The sequence below is a fragment of the Musa acuminata genome, chromosome BXJ1-4 (genome assembly GCF_036884655.1).
Source record: "Musa acuminata AAA Group cultivar baxijiao chromosome BXJ1-4, Cavendish_Baxijiao_AAA, whole genome shotgun sequence".
NCBI classification, from domain to species: Eukaryota; Viridiplantae; Streptophyta; class Magnoliopsida; order Zingiberales; family Musaceae; genus Musa; species Musa acuminata.
In genome coordinates, this window is record NC_088330.1 from 1,338,996 (window position 1) to 1,357,720 (window position 18,725).

Consider the following 18,725-nt stretch of genomic DNA (forward strand, 5'->3'; position numbering starts at 1 on the left):
GAGCAAGGTTGAACACACGACTACACTAGTACACTGAAGAAAGAAGAAGAAGAAGAAGAAGAAGAAGAAGAAGAAGAAGAAGAAGAGCCTAACAACAAAGACTGCCATGTAGAGAACCATCCAGAAAAGAAGGAAGGAAGAGAGTAGAAGAAAGAAAAGAAAGGCTATGAGGAAACTTCTCATAGATAAAGATCATGCTGGTATGACAAAGAAGCCCCACATAGCATTGCGATTTATAGGGAGGAAAAAGATGGGAAAAGCACAAACATCCACAACAGGGATTTGACTGTAAAGTTGATTAGGCTGGTAAGCCATAAAGACTCTGAGGGAGGGACTTCAGACTATAGGAGAGTAGGCGTTGCAGGGATTGGGAGAAGGTGAAGGAAGGATTTGAGCAAGACATCACATAGGGTTCGTACCCCATGTGTTTATATGTGAGCAGATGCATACCAGTAGGGCTTCAAAGCTTTATCCTATCGAGGCAAAAGAAACAACAAGACACTCATTTAATATGAACCCAATATATAAATATATATATGTATATATATATATCACATGCATCAGAATTCTTATATCAACTGATCACCTCCTCAAGGAAACATGTGGGATGTGGTACAGGCTTCTGCTCATTGCATTTGACTGAAAGCATCAAACCCCATCTTCCACTTTGACTACTCTGCAAGCTGTTCCATTGTCGACCACCAGCAGAAGCTCGATGACAGCGAGCATAGCGTTGGAAAAGTGGAGAGATATGCATATACAATTGAAGTGGAGCTCTTCTTCTCTTGCCTCGCAGAAAACGACATGCTGAATCGATCCACATTGATGCGCTCTGGTTTCATGCATGTTACCGCTACTCATAGAGGGCAGCAAAAGCCTACCTTCTTGTACAAGTTAGCATCGCCTCCTTCCAGGAGTTATCATTTCATCTCTACTAAATGGGAGACTGGTAACACAAATGACTCATCCTCACATACATTTCAACCATGATCGACTGTCGTAGCCGTGATGAACTTTATTGCAGGTCTCCTCCATATGATGAAGTCCCTGCCAAACCATAACCTGGTTTTGCTACTCTTGTTGTATGCTTCTGCTGTGACTTATGAGGACTGAGATGAAAAGAAACTGGACACTGCTATGTTGTGAGCTTGTGTGAAGTGCATGGCTTGCCGAGTGCAAGAAAGAACCCTAATAGAAACCCTAGATAGGGTGCCCTCATCACCTTAAGTCAACAAGGACGCTTCTGCATGAGTTCATTGCATAACTCAACTATCTCACTGATTTAACCTCTCAGGATGCATTAATACTCCACCGAAATGTTGATTTCTTGCATCTGCTTAAGCCAAATCTCTGAAAGCATGCACAGCTTTTTCTTGAAGTAATCAACATCATCCTCAACTTCTGCACACATCTTGACGTAACATCAAATTTCTACCCCTCTTAATCCATCAAAATTGGCCATGGTTCCTCCTAAACTAATATACATCAGAGTGGTGAATCATTACTGTGTGTTGTTGCATACGGTGATCACCATGTCAGCTGAATACGACTAGTATTTCGATTGCATCTAAAAGACAAATACTGTGGATGTGTCGGCCGAGACGTGGACAGGCCCGTTAATCAATACAGCATAAGCCCAATTCCCTTCCTCGAATTAACAAATACAATATCAATAACTTTTACAAAAAGAGTTCATCATATAAAATCTATAAGAATACGTGTAATTATCATTCGCATATACATAACATTAATAAGACATTTGTCGTTGTTATTGGTTGTGTGTAATATCATTAACGGATATATATATATATATATATATATATCAATCGTATATGCAAGTTAGCAGGAGAAATTACTTGTACAAACTTATCAAATTGACTATGTTTTGTGTAAGAACAGCACACACTGTTCTTCCATAAGTCTTAGCTGGTTTTCAAAAATTATATCATTCCTCGATCAAAGTTGATCTTCAATTAAAATTGGTCAAACATTAGTCAAATTTACCATGCATTAAGTTCAACTCAGATTTATGTTATCCGTTGATGTAAATTTGATACTCTTTGAGCGAAGCTGATGTTTTACATTTAAAATAATGATTTATTGGTTACCTACTATAAAGAGTGTTCCTCGAGGAGTATTTTTGACATCGGGGTGTGGAGAGAGAAGCTGTTCATCAACAATTGATCATTTTAGATGACAAATAGATTCCAGCAAGTTTGTCTTGGCTTCATATAACCAACCATATTAGGTTTTTACATATATGAAAAGCAGTTGATCCATTGAGACAACCGTTCTCAGTGATGAAGATCAGCAACATTCTAGCATCAGAGTGCTTGTGATTTCACCTTTACTTGCTTACCCAGCATGCAGCTATTGCCTGATGGATGTACATGGATAATCCCCTGGAAGCTGATGAAAGAAAGAATTGAACTGATTTCAAGGAACAACAATCATCTGTTGTTTCCCAAAGTCCACTGTCTTTAAAATCCTCATTGACCATGGCAACAAAATAGTTCCAAGTATGAACCCTTTTGGTCGTGGCAACTGAGATGATTCTGAAGCATCAATCCATTAGGCTACTCCCCTTCCCATTTTCTAGAATATTGCTCCTTGATCTTTGATGGGTTTTTCGCAACAAACCATTTTAATTGTTTGCAAATGGATCTTAGTTGAAAGAGAGTGTTCTGATCGACCCTCGTCAGTGATCTTCTAGAGTCCTGCAAGTCCAGAACACCTGCTTCTCCAATGCCTTTGAAGCTGAAGCTGGTCCAGCGGACTTCGAATCTCTTTGGATCTTCTTGGAGAAAACTTGGTTTCTGAACAAAGCATTTGTATAGGATGGAAAGGATTCAGGATGACGTGGTGCTTGAACATTTGTTTGGAAGAACAAAGAAGGAAGCTGTAGAGAGCCATCATCATTAAAACTTACAACTATAAGGTTCCGAACATTCAGACAAGCCGAATCTCCATGGAAGTTGCAAAACAAAAACCACAAGGAATGAGATAACTTTCTCTTCTTGAGATTCTCCTCGGTAGGAATGTTAGAATTCTAAAAATGAAGGGAAGGTTGCTGTCAAAGGTTCTATTCTTTCTGGTTATCAGATGTTAGTATTCTATCAGATGTTAGCCCTAAACTCGATCGTCGACTGGAATCATAATGACAACCTGACCTGATTCCAAGCCAAGACAGACATAAAAACAAAAATGACTATGGCTGGCTAATAACCATTCTGCCAAATAGAAATTTTGGTAATTCCATTGTGAAGAGGTATTATTCAGTCACTAGGAAAGATTTCTATCTAGTAAATGTGTTCAAATAATTTATAAAGCTGGTTTTTTCTTAGCATCAACACAACTCGATCCAAACTCACTTCACTACAAAAAAAAATTTAGGAAATCACTATGGCTCCTCAAAGAAAATTTATCAGTAATTGCAATCAAGCTTATAAAAAGTAAAAAAGAAACCCACTGATGTACAAGAAAAGGAAACAAAACTATTTGAGTGCTATTATCAGTTCTTTTTATAATATGCCATTATAAAATGTTAGTGAACCTCCAAGAAACTTTTTAATTATTTTGTCAAGGCCATATTGGGTAACTAATATAGCATTTTGTTGGGTTTCAATCATGAGCCCAAAGTACTCAAGTCCATATTTTAGGGGTAGATCCATTTAAATCCCATAAGTTCATTTAATTTTTTTTTTATATACTTTTGATGTGGAGCTAATCAAATCATATGGTATACTTTTAGTCCTATCCACATATAGTATTTATTTAATACTATATCATTTTTGGATATCAATTATCATGACGATGAATAACTAACCTATTAATTTTTTATTCTAAATTATTTTTCTCAATATATTAGTAAACTGATTCAGCTTTCATAAATTTATTCAAATTTTTTTTATATATTTTCGATGTGAGACTAACCCAAGTATTTATTATACACACTAATTATAAATTTGATTGTTTAGACACATCTATTCTACTGAGAAAAACAGTAAATCCATAATGCCACTTCAATCTTTAATTTGTTTTCTTTAACAAGTCCTAATTACATTTAGATTATCATAATGCCTTCAGCTTGACATAGAGATGCAAAGCTTAAGAAGCCGGGTGGGTATTATGTCTCTGTGGATGTCGGGCTACAGTGAAAGTACAACCCCACCCCCACCGAAACCACAGTAGCCACAATGAAAGCTCCCATGAGCTTCCTGGTGTTGGACAGTTCATCTTCCAATCTACCCATCTTAAGCTTCATCTTCCTTAGCCTGATTCCAGCACCATGGCAAGTCGCTAGAGCTGCTGCATCTATGCCCTTCTTACCTTGTTCAGGTTGATCCTTTCCTGTAACCTTCTCTGCGTTCTTTGTCTCTATGAGGTGATCCTTCACCTTCTTCTCCTCCACATGTGTTGCATCAGACATTTCGCACTTGTTCTGTTCTTGTTGTTTCCTGCAACTGCATTTTGGCTCAAGAGTTGAAGTTGCACCTTCTTTCTTGCTAGCATCATGTGTTGGCTCATCTTTCACAGTGGCTTTGGCTTTGTTGGTGAAGTTCGGCAGCACAATACAAAGGACTTCGTCCTTAAAACTCACATGCATGTTGTTGATGTTATAGTTCTCCGGCGCTTGCAGTTCCTTGCGGAAGCGGCTCCACCAGTTGTCGAATAAGGGACGCTGTCCACTAACAGTTATCTTTCCATCGGTGCTGAATTCAACATTGAGTTGTTCCTTGAAGAAGCCTATATATGCATGGTGAGAAAAATGAACAAATGCTACTGATAAAGAGGCCACCTTCTACCTCATGAAATATGATGCCTTCATGAAATCTCATAACAAAACTGAAGGGCGTAAGGTCTACAGAATCAATCAAATTGAGAGAGAGAAAGCATGCCTGGGAGATGAATCAGGTACTTCTCTGCTCCTTCCATTACAATTTTTTGGTGCGGAGGGATGATTTCATCATAGATATTCTGTCAGAGAGTAAATAAAGCATATATATATATATATATGCACCCAACGTCAATGGAAGAAAAAGATCAACAACAACATTATTGGACAGGGAGGTCTATTGTCATGCTCTGGACCTCTTGAACCCTACAATTGAGTTCAGTTGCCTTGAGAAAGATAGTAACTGGCGTGAGTTTTTGTGTTGAAGGATAGTAGTCTAGCTCTATTGTCTGCTGTAAAAAAGCGACTCACGAGTTTTCGGGGGGTTATAGTTTCTCATATATATATATATATATATAGCAATAGTTTTTTATATTTTTTTCAGAATAAAAAATAGCAATAGTTTAGATTTAAAAAAAGCCTCATGAAATTCTTGCGACTATTTAGAAAATTTAAAAAATAAATTATCATTCAAATTATGATTTTGAAAAGCTCCGATGTCAAACTTAACAGTTACTTCGAAAGCAAAAAAGAAATAGTCACGTCAGGATCTTTAAAAAGTTTTTAGGCACAAAATACTTACAGGTTTTTTCCGTGTTTCCATGTGAGGAGGCTGTTTGCATTGATGTTTGCATCGCTGTTTGCATGTGTCCATTGGTCCGAGTGGAGTTCTCGCAGTGCAATAGATGGATGAAGATGGACACAATTCAAGAGCTTTATATATAATATATACCTGTGCAGAGTGAGGAAGTCTGTTGGCTTATGCTCAATGGAGAAAGCATATAGCTAATGCTGTTTCTTGTGGTATACCTCCACCCACAGTTGTCTCGAAGTTATTCTATTTTCATAGGGCTTCCACTTGGATCACCTCATCGCAAGGGAAAGGGAGGTTCCTTGCTTTGGCTTGCACTTTAATTGTTGGATGAATGCCTGTGATTCTTGTATCACTGGTTTCTCTCGAGATGCCAAGTGAATCAATCCGCTGGTGGTGGGCATCAATGTAGACGCATGAACCGAGATACGTATCATCCCGATCGATTCCGGACGATTCAATCGATCTACTAAAAAGTGAAAACTTAAAAGGTTACCAATTCGAATAGCACTACTAATGCCCTTTCATCGTGTGCCATCAACCTCGAGTATACTTCTCTTTTCACTCCTCCTCCTCCAACTCTGTTTTCTCATCTTTTCTTTTTTTTTCTCTCTTGTACCTTCTTCTCTTCCTCTCCCATCTTCTCTTGTACGTATTATTAGATTAGATTGGGAGATGAGAAAAATCAAAAATCAAAAGATAAATTTATCAAAGATCAACCAATAGATAAATGTATCACAAAGTAAATATAAGATATGATGTTGTTCAATAACTTTCACCTATATTCACAAAAATAAAATAATATTTTAATATATGAAATTAATTATAAGATCTTTGAGTTATCCATATTCACATAAATTTAATGAACTTTTCTCTTAACCTTCTATAGAAATAAATTTTAGAAATCATCCTTGGAGTACCCATTCTATATTGTTTCTCTCTCGCCAAAAAAGCTTGAAATTCAATATGTATTTATAGAAACAAGTCCTAATTCACCCAAGAGTTTTAATTTAACTAAAACTCTCTCAACTAGTTTGAATATAATAAAGAATCAAAAAATTACTTACCAACTCGAATGATCTCCACTTTTAAAAGTAATTTTTTACTATGTGCGTGCCTCACGTAGAAATTGAACCATTAGCTTGAAGAATTTACTGTAACTATGAAATACTAAAGTTTCTTCAACTTATTCTAAAGTTATCATATCCTTCCCACATAATATCTAACATCTCCACAAAATTGACAAACAAATCGATGAGCAATATAAGAAGTAACAATTCCTTTTTTTTTTATTAATTTTTATATCAACTTTCTTTAGTTAATTCAATATTCTTTTGAATATATTCAGATATTCTATATAATTTTTATTTTACATATAACTTGTTAAATAAACTTTTAATTGAATAAGATTTTTTTGATTTATCCCAAAATAACCATAACATAGTCATTATTGATGACTTATCTTTATCACTCATCTTTTCTAGTTTGTTTTCTCATTTTATTACTGTTCTTGTTAGATCTTGTTAAACAAGAAGATTTTTTATCCTCCTCTACCATAGGTAAATTGTATTTTTTATTTTCTCCATAATAAAATCAGCATAAATAATTGATGACATCCTTATTAAATCTCTGATCATTTTTATCTTTGGGGCTCTAATACCATTTTTTTAGGAAGGGAGAAGAGAAAAACTGAAAGCCAAAAGCGAAATCTACAAAAGATCAACAAATAGATAATGTAGCGGAAAGCCAACATAAGATGTAACATAGTTCGATTTTAAGCTATATTTATAGAAAACATTAAATTTTTTAATATATGAGATTAATTACAAGATCTCTGGAGTCTTTTCCATACAAGCATGACTCGCTTTTAGGTATTTTCATGTAAGCTTGAAAAACTTTTCTCTTGATCTCTATAGAAATTTTAAATATCACTCTTAACCGCACCCAAAATATATTACCTATCCGTCTCACTAAAACTTAAAACTTAAAGTATATTTATAGAAATAAATCCTAATTCATTTCAATTAAACTACGACTCTCTACTTAATTTAAATATAATAAAAAACTCTAAATATACTTATCATCCCTGATGCCATCACATATCGTAGGAAGCAATAATATCAATCTACAAGGAGAACTAGACTCATCTTCTTCTCTCTTCGTATCTTTCGTAGGACCAGTATAAATGATAAAATAAGGGCTAAGAGAGATGAGAGATGATTTATAATCTTTCTTTTAGATATAGATGATGCGATAAATAAAAAGAACAAACTTTGTATATGAATAAATACAAGCAGGCCGTAACACATAATAGAATTAAATGAAAATCATAATCAAATATGACACTAAGATTTATATGGAAAACCCCTCCAACTTGAAGGATAAAAACCACGAGGCAAATCAACCGTAACACATAATAAAATTAAATGAAAATCATAATCAAATATGACACTAAGATTTATATGGAAAACCCCTCCAACTTGAAGGATAAAAACCACGAGGCAAATCAAAGAAAATTCACTATAAAAATAATGAATATACAAATCTCAGAATCTCTTATCCAAAACTCAAACAATAATCTCAAGAGAATAACTGAGATACAAGGACTGCGTGACTGTGCACAATATCCAAAATCTCTCTAAATAATCACAGCAAGAAGATATAATCTAACCTAAGATTTGGATGATTGAAAACAGTCTCTTTGTGTTGTCATTGTTTTTTCCCTTTTCTTCTTTTGTTCTTTTTGAATCACATTGCTGCTATAGTTTTCTACCATTGTTGTTGTAATTTTCTCCCTTATTGTCGTAGTTTTCTTCCTATTTTTCGCAGCCACCACACCTCCTTTATTAGATCTAAGGTTAGGTTAAAAGAGAAGTGGACTATGAGCTATTAAAACCCACTATGAGCTATGGGCTGAACTCGTAGGCTGTCAGCCCAACAACCATCTCATAACTCCTCTACGTGAAACAATGTCGACCAACTGTCGACACATTTCTTGTATTTATTTTGGTAAGATCTTTATCAACATGTCTGCTCTATTATCATCTGTATGAATTTTCTAAAATTACTATTGCTTCTGTTCGAGTACATTCCAAATCCAATAATATCTCACATATATATTTTGATTTGAAAAGAAAAATTAGATTTTACACAGATAAAATGACATTCTGATTGTCACAATTCATCACATAATTTTCCAAGGTAAGTCCCGATATGCCTCCCGGTAAGAAAGCAAAGCGGACTGCAAATGGAAAACTGTCCTAGTGTTTTAGCCGCCCAAACATGTTTAACCATCCGACTTACCTACAAAAGGAAAACAATGGGGTCCCAGACATTCTCCCATCACGGAGAAGGTAAGCTACGCCGGGAAGACGCAAGCTCAACGACTCGAGAGGCCTAGCCCAAGCTTTGAGCTCATTTGCAAGTACAGCCCTCAACAACTACGGCTAGTTTGATCCCACCTTCCCACGCATGTAAACCAAGTTGTCAGATACACGCACGATAGCAATTACTAAGCAATGACCTAAAAGATAAGCCCCCCAATAAATGGCAGAAACTGTCGTAGAGGTAGAGCTGCTGCTTTGCAACTATGTTCACGACAAATACAAACTACAAAAAGCATTTGAGTGACATTGAAGTAATCCACCAGCAAAATATTCAAAAAAAAAGAAAATTTCAAATTTAATCCAATGGATTGCCACATACCTGTATCCAGACATGAATGGGCATTCAGCAGAGAAGTTGTCACTTAGTACAACAGCCACTTGATCAGAACATAAGATTTCAGAGTAAATGTCATCAATCTGCAAATACAGGCAAATAACTTTGGTTCAGAAATATCGACCTCTCGAGTTATAAGCACGACCACCAGTATAACGCCCACGACTGCCGAAGCCACGACCCTTGGCGCCTCCTCTTGACAATTCGGCTCTCTCCCCGTAGGAGTCATAGTGACTTGCAGCATATCCACGCGGTGCATCATCGTATGTACTGACAGCATTGGGAGCGGCACCAAAGCCATGTGCATCGCTAGCTCCAGCATTACTCTGAAAGCTGTTCACATAAGCCTGTTGATATTGCTGATGGCGTGCCTGAGATTCTTTGTGGAGCATATCCTCTCTCTGGGTAGCTTGACGGGCTCGAACAGCCAGCAGTTTTTCTTGATATTGTGTGTTGATCTCATTTAATCTCTAAGGTTTCAAAGGAATATTGATGTGAACAATTAGAAACAATTAAATGCTGAAGATTTAGGATATGAAAAGGTAGATTTTGAAATATAATAATTGGAACCAAGAAGACATCTATCTGAGGATAAAACCGAGAAAATAATACATATATATATGTTATTGATGTAGATAAATAAAAACAAATATACCAGCAATTCCTTCTTAAAATGCACAGAAAGGAGCAAAGTTCATTGACAAATTCTCCTAAATCTGGAAGACCCTCCCAACAGAGAATAACTTGTCACAAAGTCTAGACAGCCCAGGCAACAGTCCCAACCAGACAGTAGAATTGGTTCTAGAAAATTATGCTTATGGGCATATGGGAATATTAGCTGAAGTCCAAAAGAAAATTAAATTATGGAGATTATTTATTAGCAGATTATCTGCTTTTAACTCCATGTACATGTGTGAATGTTCCTCCACAAACCACAATCTTATAAATCTAGCCAGGCTACTGGAGCACATTATATTGACTACTCGAACAAAGACCTGACACCATCAAAGGAATTCATGATTTTTGCTAGAAAATCACTGCCTAGCATTCTCCAAATCCTACTATTTTACCTATTAAATTGCAAAGCCTCTCTAATTTTTTCAAACTAGTTATATAGTTTTTGATAACCAGATGATTGTATCATGGAGATACAGAGACCTGAAACACCAGCTGATTAAACTGTCACATTGAAGAGTCTTCTAGTAATACATTTAACTGGTTCATTAAAAAAAACTTGTATCAAGACTTCAAAAAATTTCATGTTCTGTTGATATTTTTAAGAACATTTGCCTTATAATGGTTTTATCTATAGCCCTTCAACACTCGTCAATAATTTGAAAGGAAAAAGATGTTAGTTCCTACAAAAAAAAAGATCCCCATGGTTATATCAAAACTCTTCCAGAACTGTTATGATTCAAGTTTCACGCACTTCTTTCCAAAGTAATAACTAAACTTGAATTTGGATGGTGGATCTGAAAGTCTATACTTAACAGAAAATCAAGAATTTCTGTTACTCAGGCTTAGCTATCAACTTCACCAAGAGTAAATCAAGAATTTATCTTTTCTCTACAAGTTTGAGAAAGTTTGGAGATGGGTTGGTTCTCCTCCTTTGTTAGACCTATGGTAAGAAGGGAAACACAAACTCTTCAAAATCTGGTTAGTGGAAACATGTAGTGTCCTGTTTCATGGTTTGAAGTATTTAAATACCTGATCCAGATGACCTTTAAAGTGATTTTGATTTGATTTGCAGATGCTTTTAAATACCTAATGCAAACACTTTATGTTTTGTTGGTCCTTGGTTTTTATTTCTTTCTTCTTCTTGCTTTTGTTTCGTTATTTTATGCTCTTTCTTTTCACCCTGTACTCATTTCATTCTTTTATAGAATAAGCTTGTGGCTTCACTACCTTTGCTCTAAAAAGAAAAAAAGCTTGTGGCCATCACGTTTTTTACTCATACAAGGTGGCAAAAGGATGTGCATGATAAATTTCCTAGAAAGAGAAATTCATAAGATATACAAATAAAAAAATACATCTAGTTTATTACTTAAATTTTAATGCCTACAACTTGAAATGATACAACACCAGAAACAACAAAAATATTACGAGGTAAATACAGAAACTTTCTGTCATTCATCTTAACTCATAGTGAACTAGAAAATAAATTTGCAACAACATTATTATAATTAGTAAAGCACCTATGTCTTAATAATTACATTGTTTAAATGTAAATTTACGGTTCCAATTGAAACATGAAGATGTAATTATATCTCCAAGATATAATTATAATCCTCAGAACTATCTATGTTGAATCCCTTCATAGTCATGATTACACTATGTCAAAATTATAATCAGCATAAGTAGGTACTATGTTGACTAGAATACCAATATTAGAGATTTTTACCTCACCATTAGTTAAGATAATGGCATACACAAATTTCATTACCCATGGTCAGCTCATAACATTTGTACCAATTCTTGTGCTATAGATTTTAAAGTTGAGGTATATAAACTTCACAAATAAACTACATACAATTTTTTATGTTCGTAACAGGATTCGCTTATAAAACTATATTAATATCTCCTAAACATTTTATCAGGTAGGTCACACGGCAGCAATGCCGCTTCCTACACCCATGAGGGACATTAGAGCAACAATACCAACTCTTGTTTCCAAAAGGGAGAACCAAAGCCACATACCGAATATATATGTATACCAACGCTAGCACGAGGAACAAAAAGCCACTTACTAATTATCAAATTATCCGTCAAAGTTCTATTGCAAATAAGAACTACATTCAGAAATTGAAAATAAACGACCAATCCAGCATCGTCAATAAGGTTCAGCAGGTCATTTTAATGTTATCAATATATGGACCAATAGGTCCAGCACCCAAGTGCAAGACATTTTTAACTTGATGATTATTCTGGATGATTGTTTATATAGTTATCAAAAATCTGAATCTTAGGTAACATGAATTAGATCCATTACTTACTTTGAAGACCTTCTAGAGTTTCATTTCCATGTATCCACAAGTTCCTTGTTGAAAAATAGATTACAATAAATGAAACATATAGAAGTACTAACTATGAAAATAGAAATATAATTTGATGCATCATTGATCTACCATGAGTATAAAGAGGAACTGACAAACCAATTTATCAACTATTGTTGCTGTTCATCATACAATCACATAATATGTCATAGTACTCAAATGACAAGTACCATTATCCTATGTCTCTTTATTAATAACTATTTTTCATAAATAGGAAAACACCTAGGAAAAAAGCAAACTTTTATGGCCCATTTGACCACCAAAGTCCCGACAAAAGTGCTCAGATAGTTTCTCAGCTTGATACCTTCCATAGCACTAGGGGCCTAGACCATGAGAGCAGCTCAACTACATAGGCAGCACTTTGGTGACCACCTATGCAACATTGATTGGTACCACAAAATCCAGCTTAAAGAGATAGCTTTAATTAGCACATGTATGAAAAGTATTAGAAGTTTAGCTTCTTTTCTACAGAAAAATAAATATCCAAACCTTAAGATTCGTATCTACCAAATTTGTAAATTTACCTCTCTGTGTCTAGCATTTTCTCTGTCCTCTGCTTCCTGCTGCTCCTTGGCCAAGTTCATGATATCATTAAGAAATTTCTTTTCAAGACCTTCAAATGTTTGAGGAAGAGTGCTATCATCAAATGTGGCCACCAACTCGTCTTGACGGGCATGTGCTCTTGGGTCTCTATTTATCTGCATCTCCCTACCTAATTTTGAATCAGACATTTGTGCCTCGTACAAAGTAGACAAAACATCGCTTCCTTGTCCTAAATCAAAATTCATCTCCTATTTAGTTCAACAAGGGTAAGTAGACAAAAGAACCTTAAATTACCATTGGAAAGAGTGAAAACAACAAGATTTGCAGCGAGCAAATATCATATGTAAAACACATCTTTTAAGGCACTATTACATGATACACAAATTATATCATGACTAGAAGAAAATGTCATCTCTCTTGTTTTTGCAATAAGGTAACATTGTCCAGCACTTACGTAGTAGAAAACTAATAAGTGAAGCTTCACATGGTCTTTTATTAGACAGTATTTATCAGAAATCTTTACTTTAAAAGGGAAAAGAAAAACTGAAAGTGATATGTCCAAGTGATGCAGCCAACACTTGAGAACCTTCGAGTCCTTTTTTTTTTATAAACAAAACAAGCAGCCTTGCTTAGGATATAGATTCCTATATTCAAGTTAGTTCAGTTAAGAACTTCAGTAATTGTAAATGCAAGCTTTCCAAAAGCCTCCATTGGAACTTCCACCCAGGTTTTCCTAGGTATGACTTCTTTTGAACAATATCCATAAAAGACTTTGTGAATCAGTAGCATAAAAAAAAATATATTCCAATATATTATCGGATATAAAAGATGTGTATTGATTTTCAAATGAGACTCAAGTGTCCTTGTTCTATACTTTATAAACTGCAGATATTATCATTTACTCTTATAATAAAAAAAGATAGAGTTAAATCTGGAAAAATAAGAAAGCAAGACAGAGCAACTATTTTGCTTTTGCTTTTGTCAGAAAGAAATGGATGCATATGTTATAGGCAAAACAACACTATTTCTAGCATGATAGCACTCATGTTCAATTTTGGTCATTATACTATTCACCTTATTAGTTGCAACGAGTCCATCATGGGATGATCCAGCTCTGAAAATGATGCATTGTTCACTAATACAAGCAAATGCAAATTTATTTTTTCAAATATTTGTTATCAGCATGCAAAATAGTTGGTTTACAATTGAACCTGTCAAGGCATTGTAAATTCAAGCTCAAAGCCAAGCTAAGAAATGTACTTGATTTATAAATAGGACCAACTAACACTCCATGGCCATGTGCAATAGAAAATACTAGTTAGAAATGGAGAGTATTGAATCAAATTTACAGACCATGCAAAAAGTTTGAGCATCAAAAACACACTAACCTAACAAGTAGTATCGAAAAAGACAGAAGACTAAAGCAAATCTCATGGCATTAGGTGGCAAAATCACCATGAAATGGCACAATTTTCAATCTCAAGCGAAGCAACACCTGCCTTCTTTATATAGTTGAGATGGGAGCTGATTTGATCCCTTTGTCCCATCCCTATCCCACTGCCATTGTCCCTCTGCTTTAGAAGGCATATAGTGATGCTCTTCACCATGTTGAAAAGAATCTGACCCTCCTGGAAAATGACTCATATCAGAGCTGTGTTGTAATCTTTGTCCCGACATGTGCTGCATCTGTGCAGCCATCGCAGGATTGATGTCAGCATATTGTCCTTGACGCCTCATTTTTTTCCACTGGAAAGAAAAGACCCAATCTGTTTACCAACATGAATGAAAGTGCAAAAAAAAGAAAAAGAAATAGATTGAACTATCCTGAAGAAAATATAACTCCAGTACAATGAGATTCTTCTCAACATTTGGTAATCTAATACCAATCCAACTGGTCCAAAAAATATAAGCAACCAAACACATATGAACTTTCACCCTAAAACAAAGAAAGGTAAGCAAGAAACAATATCTATGTGACACGCTGTACCCTTCAGTAGGAAATGGTGAAGGTTTTACACCTCTAGTTTCAAACAAACTTTCAGTGTCCAAGTTCAAGTAGCCAATAGGGCCATTGTAATGCAATCACACATGAAAAAATTAGAAGATACCAGCATCTTAGAACAGCATATTGCAATTTTGTATCAAAGAGAAAGTACAGAAATATTACCTGTGCCTTATCAAGGAAATTTTAGTGTAAACTGAAAATGAATAAGTTATAACTACATTGATCCTCTACTTCAAAAAATCCAAAATTTATGCCGTGAACAGAGTTACATTCAAAGATGAAGAGCATGAACTTGTGATGCAATGTAATGCTGTGGTGGGTACTATAACATCTTCGACTAATCATATGCTAACTCTGCATACGTACACTTTCAAGAGTACACTGCATGCGCACATATTGGTGCTCTAGACATTTTTTTGAAGAATGTTACTGTCAGGTTTAGGTTTTAGTTTTATGTTAGGGAGGCATTTCTCTTTATTATTGGTTTATCTAAGATCTTCTTCTCGCTCTATAAGCTAAAACTGGTAACCAAAGTTATAAGAAAGATATGATGACTTCATATACTCACCTACTGAATATTTACAAGAGAAAAAAAGAAAACAAGAAGATGCCGCACCAAGTTCAAATCTATTGCACGGAAGCATTTCAATGAATAGATATCTTAACTGCAATAATAAGTGCACCCAGAATCTATCGAACAGAAGCATTTCAACAAAATACCAGAGAGAAATAAAATGTCAAAACTTATACTGATCAGCTGAAAGCAAGAAATCCAAACAAGTGGATAGTAAATTAGTCAGAAAAATAGACATAAACAACATCTTTTGTATCAAAAACACGGGCAATAAAAAAAAAGGGATTACATTCTTAAAAAAGAAACCTCAAAATCATTGCAACATAGAAATGGAAATTTTTACATAGGAATGTCAACTAATGGCATGAATAGAAAAGCTAAAGCTGCTCCAAACAACAACAAAAACGAAAATAAATTGTGTTTCGCAACTTGCACGATCCATAAGTCACAAACACATTGCGGTGTTTAACGAAACAATACTGGTAGCTGCCTCGTCGAATGTCAGCCCCGTAGAATAGAATCCAACCCCCATGTGCTCCAAGCTGAATCGCTTTGGTAAATTCCTATCCGTTCCTAGCGAAACAAGCCAACCACAATCGAGATGGAGAAACCTAAGTTTCGAACAAAAAAACCATTTCGACACGATGTTGGGATAGAAATCGAGCCCTGATGGGAGGGCGAATCCAGGGACGAACTCGATCGAGATCCTCGTGGTGAAACCCTAATCCAAAGTTGGGAGATTTCATCTCACCTGGCGTTGGCCTTCGATTCTTGCCGGTCCTTGGGCGATCGGGTATGGTTCTTGAGAGGGCCACGCCATTTAAGGAAACGGGTTTTGTTCGGATCCGATAAGAAGACCGATTAGAAAAGAAACACCATCCACGTTTCCCGTTTCCCGTTCGTTTCGTCAAGCCCTTCCGAACCCGGCAACCCAGGAGATTTAAACACCTTCGGCTCCGAACACGGGCTGTGGAAGAAGCCTTCGCAGCTGCCGCCGCCCAGCTATGTCCGACGAGGGGGAAGCTCTCCGTCGCCGCTACCGCTGTGGAAGGGCACTTCCGAGAAGTCTCTGAGATTGCCCCTCCCCCGGCAAGGACATTCCCCCTCTTTTGTCCGCAAACAGGTCCTAAATTACTCTTTCTTGAATGAATTAGCAGAAGAGGGTGGATCCGCCGTCCCCGTACTCCACCGTGAAGTGGGGCGCTGGACCGGAACGAGAGGAGGAGATCACGATAACGGGTATGCACCGCGCCATCGCCAAACCGACTCATAGGAAAGGCAATGGAGAAGATACGTGGAGGCCATGCCTTTATTACTGTAAGCTGAAAGCTTTTACCTGTGCATTATATTGTTCTTTTTTATGTTTTCTATGGTCTGACGAGAATGTGCTTGTGATATCTAATTGCTTCAATATGACTGATAGAATGTCCATGACAAGTTACAATCTTGATGAAATTTAAACTGCTCTAGCTGATGGGAGAGCTGATGTTGTTGTTCTATTGTGTAAGATAATTGTTTGAGCTGATTCATTACAGTGTTATGTAATTTCGGAAGTGAGTTAAATTTGATTTTAATACCAAAATTTTGATAGAGCTTGCAAGGGCTAGAAAGTGGATCATAATAGTTTGTGTTTTTGAGTGCATGATTACAGAACACTTGTTTGCTCAGTAGTTTAACTCCTTTTGATCCTTATATATCACAATTGATCTGAAAATGTTTCTAAAAGTTTGAACTCCGTCGAGGAACCATGGCATATATGTTTGGAACAGATTTCTCTTTCCATGTGATAAATATGTTTGGAACCATGGCATATTTTGAGACAATTGAAAAGTATTATCTCGTTGAAAGATTCTATACATGAGAATTTCTTTATTTGCTGTTTCCATATGGTAAATATTTCATCGAACATGGAGTGTGAATCAAATGCATGACTGAATTGAGACCGAGATACAGATGCATGCAATATATTCCCTTCGTTGGTTTGCATTCATCCCAAAGAACTCCCTAAAGAATTATGATATCTGCAATTATTGTCGGAAAATGTTCAGGAGTTGGCTGTTGCAGCTTTCACCATAAATTGATCAAGCTGGATCCAGTCCCCCAAATATGGTACTTGAGATCTTTCATGTGCATGCACTGTGTTCATAAGATTTACGTTTGGTTCCATGCACATAAGTTGTGTGGTTTGTGATGATTTTTTTATTATTTTTAAATTGTAAAAATGTATACTTTCATGTTGTCTTTTCTGGTTGTGTTTTCTATTGACTAAAATTTGTCATGACAATGGTTTTTAAAATATTTTATGAAAAAATATTTTTTTTTTTATTACCAAATTGATGAGAGGACCAATGTTGTTGTCTTTCTTTAGTAAGTTAATTGTTTCCGATGATTCACGTCCACGATCCATGGTCTATAATTGCTGTTGTGAATTGAATACGATGCTATTGTGATGTATTTGAAGTACAATGTTAGAGGGCAGTTTGCAAGTGTTCTAGTGGGTTGTTTAAGTTGCTGAGGAGTTACGATTTAAGTATCAGAACATGTAAACACATTGGCCTACTTTCAAATCGATCAAGCTAGAAATGGCCCAAGATATAATAGCTATTGAGGAAATCACACGCATGCATTATGTTTAATCATGTAGTCATCTTTAATTGGATAAGATATATTATAGATATGATTAGATTATAATCATAGTTATCAATGAAGTCTAATTATAATAAGATTTCTTAGGAGATGATTTTGATGAGAGGGATTGTCCTATTTATTTATCAAACTCTTCGTTTATAAATAGATATGATATCAAAATAATTTTAGATTTATTCATCTTTTGAATCATTATTTCAATCTCGTATTAATATTATTTTTAAATTAATCTGTGATGTATTATGTCCGATCTCTAAATCTATTCCTCCATGCTCCTTGCTCGCTATGTAATATAGGTGGAATCATGATAAAAATATGCCGCTCGTATTTGTTCGTTAGGCTATTGTTGGCAGCTTCGTGCCAATAATAATACTGTTGAGGGTGACAGCCTTCATTGGTCATCAACCTAATCATGGCTAATAGTTGTAGGGATGGTAGCGTTGTGGCATGTAGTGACGACTATCTATGTGCAATAGCCCAGATGCTACAACAGTTTATCTTGGCCGTCGTCGCTTCACGTTCAACGAGGTCACTACATAAGGTAACAACTCTATTGGGCACTACGTTTGATCGACGATTGTAGTGATGCTACTATGATGACATTTGTTAGCTACGATCGACATCAACGGGACACCGAAGGCTAGGGTCACCCAACAACTATGTGACAGTCGTAGGGGTCACGGGTTGACTGTGATCAC

At 35.8% G+C, this 18,725-nt stretch overlaps 2 protein-coding genes across 5 annotated transcripts; both read right to left on the reverse strand.

Annotated features, from left to right (window-relative positions):
* Nucleotides 1-4,021: 4,021 nt before the first annotated feature.
* Nucleotides 4,022-5,609, reverse strand: LOC135672271 (inactive protein RESTRICTED TEV MOVEMENT 2-like). Its single transcript, XM_065180731.1, has 3 exons — nt 5,478-5,609; nt 4,899-4,977; nt 4,022-4,746 (listed from the first exon to the last, which is right to left on the reverse strand). Exons 1-3 carry the CDS (start codon nt 5,547-5,549, stop codon nt 4,127-4,129), a joined length of 771 nt encoding a protein of 256 aa, XP_065036803.1. The 5' UTR covers nt 5,550-5,609; the 3' UTR covers nt 4,022-4,126.
* Nucleotides 5,610-9,142: 3,533 nt separating this feature from the next.
* Nucleotides 9,143-16,254, reverse strand: LOC135583479 (uncharacterized). 4 transcript variants are annotated; one of them, XM_065155097.1, is made up of 4 exons: nt 16,133-16,254; nt 14,302-14,548; nt 12,784-13,031; nt 9,143-9,676 (listed from the first exon to the last, which is right to left on the reverse strand). In XM_065155097.1, exons 1-4 carry the CDS (start codon nt 16,199-16,201, stop codon nt 9,317-9,319), a joined length of 924 nt encoding a protein of 307 aa, XP_065011169.1. In that variant the 5' UTR covers nt 16,202-16,254; the 3' UTR covers nt 9,143-9,316. The 4 variants fall into 4 exon arrangements, with proteins under 4 accessions (XP_065011169.1, XP_065011180.1, XP_065011175.1 ...); XM_065155108.1 differs by lacking the exon at nt 16,133-16,254 and adding an exon at nt 15,862-16,126; XM_065155103.1 differs by lacking the exon at nt 16,133-16,254 and adding an exon at nt 15,815-16,126.
* Nucleotides 16,255-18,725: the final 2,471 nt, after the last annotated feature.